We start from the raw sequence: 18,259 nt of genomic DNA on the forward strand, positions 1-18,259 counted from the left end.
TGAAGTGTAAAGTTGATCGATGAAAGACTCAACTGTACACATTTAAGGTTCTTAACGCATACAAATGACTATTTCCCAGCTATAAATATGTTCACCCTAGGATCCTTGAACGCAAAAATTACAAAGAATCGATCGATCAACTTATGCACAGGGAGCAAGATCATCAAGGGTATATTCGACAAGAAGAGTAGCTTCCTCTTCTGAAAGATTTTTGACAAGAGAGATAAGGTCGGAGGTAGTAAGTGATTGCCAATTTTTGTTTATCCATTTATAGGCTTCAACTCGTAGTTCTTCATGTTGCTTGAAAACTGGACTCTGGATTTCAGAAATTACATTGCCGACCTCGAGGGAGTTAATAATTTGTTTGTGACATATTGCTTTTAATTCAGGAATGTTCAACGCTTTGTTCCATCAAAACAATGGACATCAGGGATTTATCTTGAATCATGTTACAAAGCTAAGCAGATGGATTTTTGGTTTACTTACTATGGGCCAAACGATGCAAACTCTTTGGGCTTGAGAGCACTTTGAACCCGGGTACAACAGTGTGAGGGGTGCAGTGAGCTTCAGCCCACTCAGGCCAAGGGATAAGTTGTGGTGCTTGACTAGGTTCTAGTTGCTGTGATTGCTCATTTTTCGGTTCTTGTGATAGATGAGGTTTTAGTTGCTGTGATTGCTCATTTTTCGGTTCTTGTGATAGATGAGGTTTTAGTTGCTGTGATTGAACATTTTCTAATTTTGGTAATTGGCCGCTCTCTGGAGCCGGAACGGAAGGGTTTTCACAGTATTGTTGGTATGCAGACCTCAGCGGTGCGAAATGCAGAGCTCTGTAATTGAGACAAAACGATCAGATTCTTAGGTGTTCACAAGCACGATTCGATTGTGAAATTGTAATCTTAAACCTACCCGCAGATTGCATAATCGATGAATGCTTGATATGTTCGTCGACTACAATATCACAATGAGTATCGTACAAGATAAGCACATTCATATAAGGAGGAAATTGCGTACGAGGTGCCATCGACATGGATAGTAGCTTTGAATCCACTGCTCTGTTGTCAAAGATCAGTTTCACTACTTCAAAAATCGATCAGAAAACTTGAATATTTGAACATAAGTACCTTGTCAGGTTCACTGTTGTCAGGTTCACTGTCCCATTCTTCATCGGAATCATTGCAGGGTAACTCTTCGGTAAGCATTTCTGCTTCGTCCCTTTTGCGCTTTGCTTTATCCAGACGTTGTGACTCAGAGTCTTCTGGCGAGTGACCTGGGTACGCCAACAATAAACCAGTCAGTCCAACTGGATAGGCATTTAGCACGAAGTGATTTGAAGTGGAAAGCTTTGCACTGACATTTCTGAAAGTACTCGAATCGTGTAAGTATACGGCTTGGGACATACAGATGTTTAAAAGTTTCGCCATGTTTCGAACGAAAGACTAATCGAGTCATATCAATTGAGGGCTCTTGAAAAGTTTCGAGCAATGTGTTGCGTGTTTGCAGCATCGCTTTCTTCAGATCATCTAGCTCGCGTCGAGTTTTATCAAACGTTGCCAAAGATATCTCTTGACGTGACCACTTTATTTTGAAGTAGAGTACATCCTGTATTCACAAGTGGTGTGGAAAGAATCAGCCTTCCATCTTCACCTGCACACGCAATGCATACCTCAAGACCATGAGAGCCTTTGAACCTTCCTAATATGTCCTTCACGCTGCCCACAGTGATAGTTTTCCACTCGGCTGGGTCGCTGTATGGCGTGATAGTAGCGTGATTAATGATATGGATTTGGTCATCGTACATGCCCAAGACAGTAAACTAGATGGGGCTCGCATTGAGTCAAAGTACCGATTGGTACAAAAGAACGATATGTCAACAAAAAAAACAAGCAATCTGGTGGTGGTAGAAGCTGCTCACCTCCCAAGACATGGTCCACTCGGCGTACATTTGGTACACCAAATCACTCAGATGCACCACCAGTTCTTCTACAACTACTTTTTCATCTTCCACCGGAGGCAATGGTCCCGTGGCGGATGGAATTGCCTCTGTTCTAGTCGTTCGTTTTTGGAACCGAAATTCGTGAGGACATCTTGTGGAATACACGTGGTCCGCTGGTGATCGACGTGGGTCATGTAGGCAATGTTGGTAATTGAGTCTTGTAAAAACCTCATCCGCAGGATTCTCGGTTCTCAAAAACCTGGTAGGTTTATTCAAGACTCCGCTGGTCTGCAAGATTTGGACAATGGGAAGAATGGGAAGCAGAGTTCAAGAGAGCGGTCGTGAGTTTCATTGCTCGAGTGATTTGAATATGTATCTACTCACTGTCACTGTACGCGTCTCCGGCAGAGCTGCCATGATTCAACCTGTTAAACGCGTCGTCGATTTGAGGAAGAAAAGAAAGAAAAGCTTGGAGAACTTTCCTCGAGGTTTCAGGTAACCTTTGGACGGACCGAGGATTCGGTACCGGGTACTTCTCTACCCACACATGAACCCTGACGTCGTTCATCAGACTTTCAAGAGCGTTCGTTTGGCTTACTCGAAAAGCATGATCCTTCTCATCAATTACACTGTTCTACCAGAACCTGGTACGGTGCCATATCCACATGCCACACTTGTCGAATCTGATTCAAAAGAAAGTCAAATAATCCATCTCAAACAGATTCCTACAAATACAGAAGATTTGCGGACTTCATCGATTGGTCAGGCCAACCTGATGGAATTTGGTTTCGAAGTTCTCTGGCAGACTCCCTCTGATATCTCATATGAGGAGTTTGGAACCATAATTGGCTCGGATGAGCGATTTGAAGTCACTAAACGCTATCGCACTACGACTTGCGAGTAGGCTGAGCTGATCAGATCTTTAGTTTACGTTGCCTTTAACTCGATTGCAAGTCTGATTCTTCTGATTTTTATACTTTTTCTTGGATCTGCAGCTTGCTCAAAACTCGCTTGGGTGCTGATAGAGTTGTGGCCTGGAACCATCATATCCGCCGCTCTGCTGTCACTCCCGAGACAGAACCAGATCATCCTAGCTCGACCCTTCCCGCCACTCGGGCTCATGTTGATCAATCCGACAATCGGGCCAGGGAAGCAATCAGCTCTGAGTTAGGCTTCAAGACCTCTGAAGAGCTCCAAGCTTGGGTATCCCGCGGTGGTCGAGCGACAATGATCAATCTCTGGAGACCATTAAAGGGTCCGGTACGATATGCTCCTCTGACGGTATGTGACGGTCGAAGTGTACGGCCTACAGAGCTTGTGAGGTGCAATGATTACTTTGGCGAGCATTTTTCCGTAGGATATCATGGTGCGCCTGAATTATTTATTGAGGATAAGTAGATAATATGATTCTTCCTTCATGGGATGTAAAGCTCATGATTATGCATCTCCACATCTCTTCTGGAATGGATAATGTCGATATGATTGTACCTCTTCGCGTCGTTCATCTTGGCTGAATTTAGAATCTCAACGGTGGTACTATATTTCAGATCAAATGCCATCAGAACCAATCTTAATCCTCTGCTACGACTCAGCTGTTGACCCAGTCTTGAATGCAAAGATAGATGAACTTCACCGAGCCAGCTGCTGTCCACATACTGCTGCGTTATCTCCAGAAAATACGGATGTAACTGATACTAGGGAGAGTATTGAAGTTAGGACTTATGCATTCTGGGATCCACCCACCCGATGATCAGTAGAATTCAATCCTGGAAGAGACCCGAAATCTTGTATACTATTTTTTATGTTACCGCTCTCTTGACCAACACTGCTTGTCAATCAACTGCGTCCTCTTGGCCTATGATCACTGCGACCACAAAGTTGAAAATCTGCATGGGCCTAGACATTACTTCAGTGCTGGCTGGCATCTATACTCCGCAAATTTAGCCACTTCTTAAACTAGCTTGGCACTGTAAAACTTCTTCTTGCCCAGTCAATGCAAAGATCAAATTCCTTTTGTCCATTTTATGCTGGCACCATTAAAGCCTGGTAAACTATGGGGGCTTCTTCAATACTAGAAAGACTGAGGCATCAAAATGCAAATCCTCGAGGTTTTAAGAGGGATGTTGAGACTGGCATATCAAGAGTGTTGCTTCTATATAGCTTTCTTACGCAATCAATCATCAATGTTGTCTCATTTCATACAATATCCAATGGACAGAGCACGACCGCACTTTGTCAAAAGAGGGACTTGCTCCTCAAGTCAATGGGATACAAACCAGATTGTTCTCAAATGATATATAAGTGTGTCAATGATCTCAAAATCTTGATTACGCTCTTGAAACCTCAAACATAGGTGAACCATAATGGGGTATATAAACCTTATAGCGATGTTTTGAAACAACATAAAAAATTCAAAAGAAAACAGTGTCATGTTTGGGTAAAAAGCTAAACCTGGAGCAAATTTTATCAATGTTATCACCTACTTCACCACTGGCATCATGTCTCACCACCATCAACACATATATCAATCTATCTTGCCATGCATCAGAAGAGTTTTGGAAAACCCTTGAATCTTTTGACACATCTGATGAAATTGTACAAGACACTGTGTGATATAACGAGATAGATAAGTTGAATCCATATAAGAGATAACAGATTAGAGATATAAATATATGTATAGCCAAAAGACAAGAAATATATGTTAATGAGATTATCACCACAAAGTTTGATATCAGGGAAAATAATCCAAATACACATTCAATCCTCCCAAGCAAAGAAGAATAGAACACCAAAGAAACACAAAACATCTTGATATGTTCTCAGAAGTTCAGTTTAGTATTACTCATCTTTTGACAGAGAAAGCTATATATATACATACTCATTTTTATCTTATTTTGCCAGGGCAGTCAATTTTGTCATCTTACTTCGTTTTATAAAAGTGGTTGATAGCGTGGAAATCAGAATTTTTCCTGCGTGCAATGAGTTACAGGCATTTCAAACATTGTAGGTCTAGAAGGAGCATTGCAATAATGGAATCATGATCCCTGTACCACACTTTCACTACCCGCCTTACTCAACCGCTCTTTCTCTTCAAAAAGCTCGAAAATTAGACCACCGGACTTTCAGAAGAAAAACAATGGGACTCGGGAGCCAAGTATACGGGACTTTACTGCTGATCCATGTACAAGAGTTATAGTAGTGAACCCCCCAGAAATCCTTTGGGAAATGTTATCAGTCTGAAGGCTATGAGTCACATGGTCAGTTAAATCTCCGGATCATTTTGAAATACGCTCAAGCGACGAGCGGAACAGGTTTCTTTCTGCAAAATATTCAACTCGACTCGCGTATAGTCTTTGTTTGTCTTGTTGAGTAAGTATAATTGATTATATCCTGCATTGTAGTCTTCTATCAACTCACTGAATATCTCTAAACGGTCATCAGCCATCCTTTTGCTGAGCTGAAATGTTTGTGACCTGATCTACAAAACTCGGATAAGAAATTTTCAGGTAAAAATATACACTCGATTAAGAACTGACTAAAGTTGAAAATGGTTATGCTCATTGCCTTCGCTGGGTTTGACTCTTGAGTTTTTCACTTTACCATGGTTCAACAGACCACTCACGAGCTCATAACTAAAAGATGGCGAGGAAGTTATTCAGGACAAAGTAGATAGGACTCCGTACCTGCTCAAGAATTTGATACCAAACTCATCCATGCGTTGAATTTCGTATGAAGCCAGAGATCCTTCGCTGGCAAGGTCTTCTGGAATAGATATAAATACTCAACCTTTTCGTCAGCACAAAACCTTTCCTAACCATCATTCCTTCAATATCATTTAATTGATTCTAAAAAATTCACTACTACTACCATTCTTACACTACTTCTTGAACCCATCATTCTCATCTTCTCTTGAATACCAATTCGAAACCCGCATACCTCTTAACTTTCTTTCCCCTCAACAATACTTCCCTACCATGCATTCTCAATCAACCCAACCAAGCCGCCGTTCACGACTCTTATCTGCACTAAAGTTATCAGATAAGCCAACTAAGGACTTGGGCATATCATCCTCAAATTTCAAAGTGAGCTTTCTTACTCTATTTTTCAAGTAATTATGATTATTGTACTGACTTTGAGGCTTCGAATTTAGCGTGCAAAAGCTTACGAGATGGCACATTCAAAACCGGTCGTGAAGCCTACACTGGTAAGCGTTGATGTCATTAGCTTTGCATTTACCGTTCCGTTATTGATCGTTAGAGCTCATCTCGGTCCTTTCAATTTTGTTCCTTTAACAGGACCCACAAGATCCACTGCTGATGGCTTTAGTTCGATCAGCCAACACTTCAACTTCTCAGCGCTACGCCAGCCAACGATCCGTAAGCGATTTTCTCATCAACCTTTTGAAATCTTACATCTTCTTCTGGTCTAATGAATATCCTTTCTTCACATAGACCAAAGTTCCTCTTCGTGTTCCGGCCGGATTCCCTGTTAATCAGAATTTCAGCCAAAGGATAATTGATACCTTTGATGATGTAAAGGAAGAGACGAACCTTGAGGAATCTACTTCAGATGACTCTGAGGATTCCATTTTGGTTTGTTAATGTTCCAATCCCGATTCTTCATGGACATCATCAGTTTTTCATTTGCTATTCAATTATTAATCATTGATCATTGAAGCTCATCACTGTTTTTTTCGTTTTGCTAATTAACAGGACCAATGTGATCCACTGTTGGTAGCTTTGGCTCGATCGGTCAGCAACTCAACATCTCGACGATACGCCTGTCAAAGATCAGTAAGTGATTTTCTCATCAACATCCTCTCGTATCTTCATCTGATCTGGCAAAACATACTTTCTTCACATAGACAAAGATACCTGTTCGTGTTCCAGCCGGGTTCCCCTTTAATAAGAACTTCAGTCAAAGGGTAGTTCACACATATGACGATGTGATGGAGAAGACAAACGGTCGTGAAGCTGGCCGCTATGAGGATGTCATTTTGGTTTGTTTAATGTTCAACTTGATTGATTCTTCTTCCTAAACGCACAACGGATAATCTTTCCAAATCGAATTATAGACTTACGTATACTTTTTCTTTAGGTTTCAAAACCTCAATCCAACATGGCTAACTGGCCACTTTCTACACCAGGACGAGTTCCACGAAAGGAAGGATACGCCCCAGCTAGCATAGTATCTTCGAGCCTGGTGACACCTCAGCTCACCATACCATCATCTTCTGCCACATCAAGTGTGGTTTCAGCTCTTGGCTCTTCTTTCACGACGCCATCAACCACTTCATCATCCTCAAGAAGAATCCAACTCTCGAGTAGGAACACTGCAAAGTGGTCGAGTAAAAATCCAACCAAGCCGATCAATACGCTTTATACGATTCATGAAGGTTTACTTTCTCCTTCAGATTTACCTTCTCCAGCACCGGTGAGGATCTACGGAGGTAAATCACATGTCGAGGTTATGGCTGGATTAGAATTCTTGAATAAGTTTTATGGTGAAATTTGATGGGTTTCAAGTCCATGAAAATCAATTGAACCTTGGTCAAACTTTTTGGTTGATGCTTTGATTTGTTTTCTTGACTACTATTTTCTTTAAAGTTTCTTTTTTTCTTTGTTGTTGTTGTAGTAGTTTTTCTATCACATCTAATTTTCCTAATGTCTTAAACTTATAATGATCAGTTTAGTTTTTATATTTCCTTTTTTCCTAATTCAATTTCATTTAAATATGTACCTCTTAATTAGTGAATCAAACCAAACCTTTATATCACCACTTTGTTTGAAATTCTGAAGATCCTCAGTTTAGTAGGATTTACTTAGAATAGCAATCAGATCATTTGATGAATAATCTAATAATATAACCTTTTTAAAGGATTATGTAACAGAAATCCAAGAATTTCTTGCTCAAGTTCAAGCTTTTTGAAAAGCTGGCATCTTGTATGGCTCAATGATTGTCCCAAAAAACTTCTCACTCAACTCACTCAATGAAGCAAAATGACTGTATGAAACATGATGGTTGGTAAGAATTTAGGTAAAGGAAAGGTCTAGAATGATTCTTAATAGAAGTACATCTGATCTTCAAATACGGTGATAAAACACACTTGAGAGAAATCTGAGCCTAGGATCTCAAATCCAGCTCCTCCTGTAGATTTTTTTTAACAAGGATTACTGTATTGATCAAGTGGAATATCTTCAAAGATTGAAATGACGCTCATCTTGACTCTTAATATGTAATTATGAGTCAAAAGATTTGATGAAGTTGCCATTTTTTGATCCCTTTCAAATTTAAACGAATTTTGAATCTACAACTTCAAACAAAAAATTCAATTTTACTATTCACACTTGTTTTCAAAAATCAAAATCATCATATTCACACTCTACACAATTTTTTTTATCAAACACTGAAATGCCCTCCAAAAAAATCCACACACAAAGAAAAAGAAACCTTCCTTTAATGACTGATTTTACAAAACAAAAAACAAAAATGGAAACAAAAATGAGATATAAAATATTTATCGACAATTGACCATTGATAAGTTTTTTTTTCTTATCGGTTTCTTGTTTTTGATCCTTTTCCATTTTGATCATTTTTACTTTTAATTTCTTTTAACATCATCACTAATGGTTCTTTAACGTTTTGTACCACAAATTGTTTCATCTTTTCACTAACTTGATTTATTTTATCATTATTATTATTATTAGACGATGATGATTTACTTGAAGTTTTCTTTTTTGAATTTGTTTTTGGAAAATTAAAAAAAGTATCTGAATTTGAATTTGAATTTGAATCAGAAGAAGTAGAAGCAGGTTGAGCAAAAGAAAAAACCGATTCAAAGAAACTCATTGGATCCAAAAGGTTCGGTAAACTTTGTAAGATGAACAATTTCAATGGATTTAATGTTGATGGATTTGATTTATAAAAATTAAGCCAGTTCCAATGATTTGAATCAGACCACCAAGATAAAGTTTGATTAGAATGATTTGAATGTTGATGACCAAACTGATTAGCAAATCCTAATAAGAACCATAATCCAACAATCAGAATACTCCATTTGATTCCAAACCAAACTAATCTTGCAGTGGCTTTGATGGTATGATAAATTGAAATCATAGATAAGTATAAAACAATCATTGAGATGATAAATGGTAAAAGTGTATTAGGATCTAAACTAGCATTGGCATAAACTTGTTGAAATTTCGGAAACACTATTCTTTCGAACGTTAAACCAAGAACGGAGATGACGGTGATCACTTGAATTGGAACATATGGTGATATGTATTCCACGAGTTTCGGTGTGAGCATTTCGTACGTAGAACTGATAAGTTATTGTAGACTGATTATTTGTGGATGAGATTCTAGAACCAGATTCAAGATAGGTCAACTTTATCAACTCAAAGTAATACTAAGCTCTTTTCAATAGATTATCTTACTTTAATTAATCGATGGTAATGTGAGATGGAATGAGTTGATCTGAGTTTGATGGAGGTAATGAATGTTGTTTAAGTAGAGGAGAATGCTGGATTATATTTTGAAAGAGACCATGAGGTGTGATGAAAGGACTCTTCGAGGATGACTGAGGATCCTTTGTAAAGTTCGAATTCTAAGGATTCGCACAGTTAAGTACCCTTTACAAGTTATTCGATCACATGACTCATTTCTACTGAGCTTTCAAGTTGAACTTTTCATTCTGTCTTACCCTTTCAACAAGTTCAAACATTCTCAACACTCAACAAACCCTCAGCTTAGATCAAAGAGAAAACATGAAGCTAGACGAAGCTGATCTCTTCTTAAACAGTCTTGCTGATCTAATAACACCAAACAGGTATGTAAACATCCCTCTAAACAAAAACAAAACAAACCTATGTGTAGAATTGAGATTATCTGATGTTTCCATGATATTGTTTGCAATTCAGAGCAATCTCTCAATTAGAAACCGCTCAAATCGAAATCAAAGACCACAAATCAAAATTAATATTCTTACAAGATGCTTATCAGCTTTCAATAGATTCAATTCCAAACATTTCAAATCCAGATCCTAATTATTCAAGACTTTTATATGAAGTTACTCAAACTATTGATTCATATGAACGTCGATTAATTCAACTTGAATTAGTTTATGAGATGAAAAAACGTTATGCAGTTGAAGTTTTAAAAGCTCAAATTTAAAATCATTTCGGTTTCTTCATTCGGATTTGATCATTCAAGATCGTTAAGTTTGGGTACTGAAGAAAATTTATGTAGCTTATTCCAGGACTGGACGTGTAATCAATGTATTCTTTGTTGGGGGAAAAGTTATCAGGGAACCATGTGTGACTATTTGAGGCATACAAAGCCAAACTAAACCTTTTGATGTCCTAGTTAGCCTTCAAGCCCAACCAACTTGTAACCAATTTGTTTGACAATACTCGTTCACCTCAGTCTCAAAAATAGTCAATCTAAACACTTCTTGATTCTTTTGTACAAAACGTAGAGAAGTAGAAATGTCATTGGAGAGCAACAATTGTATCACCCAAACGGGCGTCTGATTAGCTGTGTGTGATCATAGTCAGACAAATGAGATGAGAAAGGTAAAAAGCTAGATAGAGATGCATGATGTGAATAGATTAGATTAAGACCTTAAGTTAGGAAACTATCTATACGAGGTTCTAAAATTGATTGCTTGAGATCATTTGAGTTCACCAGCTTTTCCAGATACCAAGAGTCCAACTGAAAAAAAACAAAGTAAACAGTCAGTATATTTTTAAACTGAAGACGAAAGATATCGAATACTCAACTAATCAATCCAAATAATCCCAAGATAGAACTAAAGACTTCAATGACCAAAATCTTGACAAACAAACTAGGATCTGAAGCATCAGCTAAAGCAGCATTCGAACCTGAGATCCCTACACCAATTCCACATAACAAATTACAAAATCCCATAATCAAACCTCCCCAAAATAAAGAATAGCCTGTGAAATAGTTTTCTCTAGTATAAAGACCTTCAGGAGATGAGAATGATCCGATCTTGGATGAGAAGACGATAGCTTTAGATAGAAAAAAAGATTAGAAGGAAGGTTTAGTGATACGGTTTGGTAATTCTTATTTTAGAATATGATGAGAAGACGAACCTCCAATGACTCCATAAATCCCTACTACTTCACAGAAGATGATACTGATCAAATTTTTGGTTCGGATCCTAGGTGTTCTTACTCCTCCTCCTAGGATAGATGTACCCGTTGTTAGAATTCCCCTGCATACCAAAAAAAAATCCAAATGAGCATCATTTCGATCATCTGGAGTTATAAGGATATAACATCTTGTGATCAAACTTACCAACCAGCACCAATCACACTCAATCCAATGTTTAATGCAATACCCATAAGAGCCCAGACATGAGGTGAAGTTTCTTCCAAGAAAGCTAAACCCAATCATCGATCACGAAAAGAAAAAACAGCTCACGTCAGAATTCAGAAACCCAAAAGGAATAGATCATATAGTTTCATGGATCATGGATCATAATTGGATTTTAAAAACCAACCGGAATGAACTAACCACCAACATTAAAACTATCACCTGAATTGGTAAATACCAAATAAAGTGAAACAGTCGTTAAAGTTAAAGCTGAGGCCGATGTAGCTGCATAACCAAGATAACCCATTCCAAAAGACCTTGAAGTTGAGGTTTCCAAAACGAACGTCTTTTGATCGATGATGACAACACCGGTGGTTTGCTTTGAAGGTTGGGAAGAGTTGTGATGTTGGTTGTTGGATTTGATTAGATAATTCTGGAGAAGACTTGGTTGGTGTGAACTCGAAACAACTTGGATTTCAAGTTAAGCTTCGAGCTTCGAATCCAGTCACATATCTGTCACATGCAGTTCACACATTGGTGAAACCCATCGGTGCTCAATAGATTTTTGCCTGTGTGACAGACTACAGTGAGCATCCGTGTGGTCGGCGCCAGCCTCAGTGCGACAGAGGGAGGTGCACGCATGCGCACTCTGAGGACTACATATCAATGATGTCATACATGATCAGACATGCTCATTTCTATTTTTGACACCACCATTGCAAATATGTAAGTTGAACAACTTTGAGGTGGGTGTGTTTGCAGGCATGGCAACACCTAAATCGCTGAACCAAGCCATGGAATCTGGCCAAATTTCATAGCGTATTGGAGCCTGCACTATCTGTTCAAGAAAGGCTCTCTCTAGATATTGCAGCGGAAAAACCGTTGCAATATCGTCATTATAGCGCGCTGTATCACGTAGTGCGCTATACAGCGCACCATGATGTTGGTTAAAAGCCAGTAAAGATGATTTCATTTCAGTCCTTGTATCCATGCATATAGCGCTGGGTAAGGTAGAAGAGTGGAGTGTGATTCACTATAGAGATTATAGAAACCATGTGGAAGAGGAAAACAAAAGCAAAAAAACAAAAAGGGCAGAGGGGATATGAAAATGAACCCCAAAAAAAGAGAATACTGGATTTATATGAAAGGTGTGAGAGAAGATACTCTATAGTCCTTTTTTACCATCTTTCCTATATAGGATTGAAGGGCTCTTTCTGCTGCTTTGAGTGCACCATTTGGAATAATTACCTCCTTGATCAACCAAACAGTCCATTGTCTTGGGGAGAAGACACTCACGTGATGGGTACAGTCATTGGCAACAGCCACAAGAGTACGCTCACATGCACATGACATGACATCAATCAATTAGTACACAATTGACAACTTGAGCTTAGAGCACTTGCCTGACATTTGAAGTAAATGCTGATTCATGTAATGTATGCATGTATCCCAATATATATATTGACCCTTATTAATTTATCAGTTCCTTGATGAAATTATGCATAGAAGTTTCCAAAGGAATTCTTTTGAGATAAAAATTTATTTGTGTGTTGCTTGACTTGCAAGCAATCTTCCTCACTGGAAGAAAAACTTGTGTGATGAATATGCCTCTACAGTGGTTGCACATGTTTCTAAAAATAAAATCTTGACAACATCACATTCCCTGTAGTTGCTACAGACTATCCATTGTTCAGAGTGAGAAGTCAGGGTCCATGATTCAGTAACAATTGTATTACATTTGTGAGAAAGGTTGACCGCTTGAGGAAGTCTACAGGCCCAGATTTGCTGTGCAGTGCCGCCGCAGCAAGCTGTGAAACCTCACTTCCACCACCAACAGTTACTTTTGCTAAAAAGCTTGGCCCAATCAAGAAAAAATAAAACAAAATCAGACCCAGATTTTGCCGCAGCAGTCACAACGCAGCAGAGAGAAAGATTTTGGGGGTGCTGTCTGGTCCTGTTGGCTCTGGTGTGACCTTCCTACCATTCCGCTGATCCATCACCCATCTCGATTCTCTAGGCTCTAGTTCCCCATCACCTTGACCTCTTTCTTTGCACACTCTTGCAAGATGAGGTTGTCAAACTCTTGGTAAGTTGCTTTAAGTTTACATTAAAATATATCTCTTCTTTATTATCTATTGGTGTGCTTTCTAACAAACTTTTCATATTGTTCAATTCAGATGACCATCCTCACAACACAGTCTGATATCCGTGATCGTCTCGCCTAGCTTTGTCTCACCATCACCTCACCAGCTCTTTCTTCCCACACTCTTTCAAGAAGGTTTTGAATTGTCGGATTGATCATAACAAGCATTTGTTGACAAATCAAAAAAAGAAATGATGTTGGAGCTTTTACGGAGCTCACAACTGCTGTGCTAATGTGAGAGAAAAGGCAAGTTGAATGAAATGTATCCTACATTTCCTCAACTTGTCTGGTGCCGAGCTATGCTGAATAACAATTGGATATTTCATGAAAGATATCTCAAATGTGAGTGACTTTTCAAGGTAAGCAAGATCGTCAGAAACATGGACTGGTTATGACCAATATCAAAACCAATCAATTCCTGATTGATTCTCCTACGAGGCAATCCTATGATCCCGACTTGAGAACAATCTCAGATCTCTTATGAAATAAAACCTAAGATATCATCGGGTTTGAAGTCAAGATTGAAAACGATCTCATTTTTTGAAGACATCCAAAATCCAAGAATTGATTGATTTTGCTTGGTCAAAACCAATCAACCTTCCTACGCTCCCACAGAAAAGATTGTGAACAATCTCAGCTCTCTTGTGTAATCTAGAGACTGATTTCACGGACAAGATCAAGATCGATTGATTTGCTTGTGATCCTATGAGGAAGATTGAAACGATTTCAGTTTCACACCAATCTTATCTATAATTCCTATGTGATGACAATCTTCTCTAACTACAATTCATCTAATATAAAAAAACAAGCTCCCCTTCAAATATCTGATAACCACAATGATGGTACAAAATTCTGTTCGACTGGATTTGACCTCGTACCTAAAATTTGTGATCTCCAGACAACAAACTTTGACACATTAAATCCAAACTCGATAAGGTTCAACTTGGGACAGTATGGTGGTAGGTATTGTAGAAGGATACCTAGAAATGATATTAGGGATCATCAGTAAGTTCAATTAATTGCACTGAAGAGACAAATGGGAGGAATTGAAGCAAAAAAAGTGTATTTCCTACAGATCAGCAATGGGTTGGCCACAATTGATAGACACGTTTCCAGGATGCGAGAAGCAACAAGCGACTGAGCTGAGTTTAGTGATGCTAACAAAGTAATCGACAGGGACAGGGATTTGAAGGATATGACTGGGAGCTCGCACCAGAGCCAACAGCACCCCCAAAATTTTTCTCTCTGCTGCGTTGTGACCGCTGCGGCGAAATCTGGGTCTAATTCTGTTTTATTTTTTCTCAATCGGGCCAAGCTTTTTAGCAAAAGTAATAAATTCCCCACCACTTCCTCTTTCTGACCCCACATCCAATCCTCATCAATCTTGCATCTCATCCCATCTCAGGATTATGAAGCTTTTCTCAACCTCAATTTTATCAAGAACTATCACATTGTTTGATTTGAAATTGTTAGAAACAAATTCAATATTTGTTTCTCATACAATCCAAATCCAAATTAAATTAACTCAAATCAGAGAAATGCACCTGGAAGCTCAATTTGGAATGAGAAGGTGTAGTAGCATGATGGGAAGGATTTAGAAACATTGTTCCAAACAACTTCTCAGTGTCCCGCCAATTTGAAGAACCAAATCCAAATTTTGTTTCCTTAGGCTCGGTGAACCAATTTTGAAGTCTTGAAGGATCATGTGTTGGGAGATCACTCTTGGACCGTTTAGTTGGTTGAAAAGTTGGAAGTTGACAAGGTTTTCTCATAGAAGAAGTGGAGTTTGGATAAGATGAATGACCGTAGTGATCTTCAAACTGACTGTATGAATCACCGGACATTCCAAGTAAAGTTTGATAATGATCTGTTATCAAACCTGACCATGGTCTGTCATTGTAGAGCACAACTGGTGCAAGCAACTGATGTGATTCTTTGGGATCTGTATAATGCTCCTCTGGAAAAACATAAGGTAAGATAGAACAGTGAACATACATGTTTTCTGCCTTTGCTTCCTTGTCCCTTTAATTGCACAAGGAGTGTTTGATGGGAGCAGATGGGAGCATGTTTTATGTCTCGGATTCAATAAGTGGAAGGAAGTGGTGGGAAATTGAACCATTGGTGGTGGAAGTGAGGTTTCACAGCTTACTGTGGTGGCACTGCGCAGAAGATCTGGGCCTGTAGACTTCCTTGAGTGGTCAACCTTTCTTGCAAATGTAATATATGTTTGTACATTAATTCCCCTGTTGTTGGCATGCCTGCATGTTCTCCAGTGCAAGACAAGTCAAACTTTGAACTTAACTAAGTCCCTCTGTAGCCAGACACTTTTTCCTTGCAAGCTTGGGTGTCTGGAGAGTGACTTAGGAATTATCAGCTCTCTTTGGTGTGTTTCAAAATTGAAGTTTGGCTGGGAGGTTTTTGAAAATTGCAAAAACTCTCACTTCATCTCAATAAGGACCAAGTGCCCATTTTAACTGGAGCTGCTTGTGACTACTGCCTTCAGATCTGTCTATTCAGATTTCTTGTATCTCACTCTGAGCTCTCTGTAGAAAGAAAGAAAGATTTTGAAATTTGAAATTTGGTGATTGTATCTTGAAAACAAAATTTACAAAGGATCTGAATAATGCATTCTTCTTTTGTTAAGATACTATCTTGGTGTAAGTGGTCAAAGATCATTTTCCTGTTAAGGTAAATGGTGGTTTGTGTAGAAGGTTGTTACAGTTGGGAAGCGGGTGCAAGTATGGTGATTCTTGGCAGGTAATCTGTTGGCGAGCAAAGGGGCTAATGCATGAGAAATGAATCAAGGGTTACTGGTGAAATTCTTTTGGGGTTTTCTGTTCTCTTTGTAATTTCTTTTCTCCCTCTTTTCTGATTCTTTTCGTGTCGAAAAGAATCAGTGAGTTTTTCATTTGTACTTCAGATTGAGATCATTCTTGTTACTAACATCGCTACTTCAATCTTAGAAACTGTTTTCAATTTTTCTGTTCTTTTACAAATCATCTTATGCGCGCTCTTTCTTTATTTCGAGCGAGCAGGTAGAGAAATCTTTTCTTTGCTTATCAACTTGTTTCTTCTCATAACCTTTTTTCTGATTATCTCTTTCATCTTGTTTTTGTTTTCCTGCTGTGGATAGGTTAGTCTTGTTCTTGTCGTTGACTAGCAGATACGCTAGTTCAGTCTAATGCAGAACCTGTGCCCTCAGGTGTGTGTCGAAAAGAATCAAAACTGTTTTCAATTTTTCTGTTCTTTTACAAATCATCTTACGTGCGCTCTTTCTTTATTTCGAGCGAGCAGGTTAGTCTTGTTCTTGTCGTTGACTAGCAGATACGCTTCAGTCTAACACAGAACCTGTGCCCTCAGTGTTCCTTTCTTCACTGTAGCGTTTTCTAGCGAAGAAGTCATCTCGAGATTCTTATTAGGATCCTGAGACTCATTTTCAACAAGAACTTTATATCTTTCTCTTCCAAGATGATCAAGATGGATGAACTTTGTTCAAAAGCCAGACTTGTTCATCTTGATGTCCTGCAGATTTTGTTCTCCTCAGAAATTGTGTATTTCATCAACTACCAAAGATGCAAGACTATAGAAGAGCAGGGCCTCTTGCATCCCTGTCAACACACCAAAAACAGCTGATAATTTGTAAGTCCCTCTGCAGAGCACTGAGCTTGCAAAGGTAAGAAAACCCCTTTGTGATCCACAGGTACCTCTACCAGTGGGACCAGCGGGGGCCAGTTAATCAGGAGCTTTGTCAATAAGCACTGTAGTACTTCCCCTACTTATTACCCTCATCAAATGCCTCTAGAATCTAGATGGTTTAAAAGTAGAACACCTGTGGATTCAGAGAAATTTTGGTCTACATGCCAACTCACAGGTCTTCCTAAGGCCTTGAAGCACACCAAATGTCTTATTATGAGAGTGTACATACACCAAAAATTACTCATGACTTTGTAAATACTTGCCTGTCTTTATCTCATTCTCTAGTAATCTACAGTTTCCTCCAAGTGGTTTATGTAATCACACCATTTCTTGAGTGGTACCTGGGCAAAACTGCATTTGCCTTTGATTGACCATTTTGAATATTTATGATGAATCAATTCAAATCTTTCAGTAGATCAAAACACTTCATGCAGGTATTCCTGATTATTTTCTGCTTGGACAAATTGTAACCAATAGAAAAACAGTTGAAGTGATTGATCAATGGTTGAAGTTATACATAGAAAGTAATGTGGTACCATGTTTTGGTACTGGTCAAACCCAAGGGTAGCAAATCCTAGGTGTGGTAACTTGTACACACATTTAGATGAAGTTCAGCAAATCTCCTTTCTGTTAACATGATATTGTTCTGATGTTACCTAATCATAGATAATACCCATTGGACTGGGAGCTATAACAATTGGATCAGCAGAAAGATAATCAGAACCAGAAAAATCTCTTATGGTAAAAAGGTATTGATTTTCAATTCCATCACAAATCCATGTTGTGATAACTCAGTCCTAAGTTTTGCAATGGAAGATAACAGTTTCAAGAAGGTGTTGGAAAAATCTATTTATTTGTATTTTAATTAGTACAATAGTTGTTCAATATCCAGACAGAAGGAATGTAATCAAGACTGATCAGAAAACGGCATGTGTTCATAAACTTCTCTGTTGGAATTGATTGAAGTTCTGTTTCCTGTTCCATGTTCACTTGACTACTTTGGTCTAGTTAGGATTGTTGTCAGAATTTTTAACTGTTTTATCTTTTCACTGGTTATTCTTATATGACTGTCCCCTCTCAAGCTCTGGTTTTTTTCTTCAACGTTAGGAATGTGAAAGCTCAGAGTATATCACATTCATCCTCATCTC

At 38.6% G+C, this 18,259-nt stretch overlaps 6 protein-coding genes across 6 annotated transcripts; 2 read left to right on the forward strand and 4 right to left on the reverse strand.

Annotated features, from left to right (window-relative positions):
- Nucleotides 1–141: 141 nt before the first annotated feature.
- Nucleotides 142–2,350, reverse strand: MELLADRAFT_102329 (uncharacterized protein; the record flags this gene model as incomplete). Its single annotated transcript, XM_007405284.1, has 8 exons — nucleotides 142–401; nucleotides 487–825; nucleotides 907–1,036; nucleotides 1,122–1,267; nucleotides 1,353–1,599; nucleotides 1,664–1,813; nucleotides 1,913–2,221; nucleotides 2,318–2,350. The coding sequence occupies 8 exons, from the start codon at nucleotides 2,348–2,350 to the stop codon at nucleotides 142–144; spliced, it is 1,614 nt and encodes a 537-aa protein (XP_007405346.1).
- A 358-nt stretch (nucleotides 2,351–2,708) lies between these two features.
- Nucleotides 2,709–3,683, forward strand: MELLADRAFT_102330 (uncharacterized protein; the record flags this gene model as incomplete). The annotated part of the gene is made up of 3 exons (XM_007404971.1): nucleotides 2,709–2,833; nucleotides 2,929–3,299; nucleotides 3,454–3,683. The coding sequence occupies 3 exons, from the start codon at nucleotides 2,709–2,711 to the stop codon at nucleotides 3,681–3,683; spliced, it is 726 nt and encodes a 241-aa protein (XP_007405033.1).
- A 4,511-nt stretch (nucleotides 3,684–8,194) lies between these two features.
- MELLADRAFT_70793 (uncharacterized protein) lies at nucleotides 8,195–9,473 on the reverse strand (the record flags this gene model as incomplete). Its single annotated transcript, XM_007405283.1, has 2 exons — nucleotides 8,195–9,294; nucleotides 9,370–9,473. One exon carries the CDS (start codon nucleotides 9,239–9,241, stop codon nucleotides 8,486–8,488), a length of 756 nt encoding a protein of 251 aa, XP_007405345.1.
- Nucleotides 9,474–9,699: 226 nt separating this feature from the next.
- Nucleotides 9,700–10,105, forward strand: MELLADRAFT_102333 (uncharacterized protein; the record flags this gene model as incomplete). Its single annotated transcript, XM_007404972.1, has 2 exons — nucleotides 9,700–9,761; nucleotides 9,853–10,105. 2 exons carry the CDS (start codon nucleotides 9,700–9,702, stop codon nucleotides 10,103–10,105), a joined length of 315 nt encoding a protein of 104 aa, XP_007405034.1.
- A 603-nt stretch (nucleotides 10,106–10,708) lies between these two features.
- Nucleotides 10,709–11,579, reverse strand: MELLADRAFT_59561 (uncharacterized protein; the record flags this gene model as incomplete). Its single annotated transcript, XM_007405282.1, has 4 exons — nucleotides 10,709–10,965; nucleotides 11,050–11,171; nucleotides 11,255–11,339; nucleotides 11,474–11,579. 4 exons carry the CDS (start codon nucleotides 11,577–11,579, stop codon nucleotides 10,709–10,711), a joined length of 570 nt encoding a protein of 189 aa, XP_007405344.1.
- Nucleotides 11,580–14,935: 3,356 nt separating this feature from the next.
- On the reverse strand, nucleotides 14,936–15,412 carry MELLADRAFT_59562 (uncharacterized protein; the record flags this gene model as incomplete). Its single annotated transcript, XM_007405281.1, has 1 exon — nucleotides 14,936–15,412. The coding sequence occupies one exon, from the start codon at nucleotides 15,410–15,412 to the stop codon at nucleotides 14,936–14,938; it is 477 nt and encodes a 158-aa protein (XP_007405343.1).
- Between the last annotated feature and the right edge of the window lie 2,847 nt (nucleotides 15,413–18,259).

This window comes from Melampsora larici-populina (genome assembly GCF_000204055.1).
Source record: "Melampsora larici-populina 98AG31 unplaced genomic scaffold MELLAscaffold_3, whole genome shotgun sequence".
NCBI classification, from domain to species: Eukaryota; Fungi; Basidiomycota; class Pucciniomycetes; order Pucciniales; family Melampsoraceae; genus Melampsora; species Melampsora laricis-populina.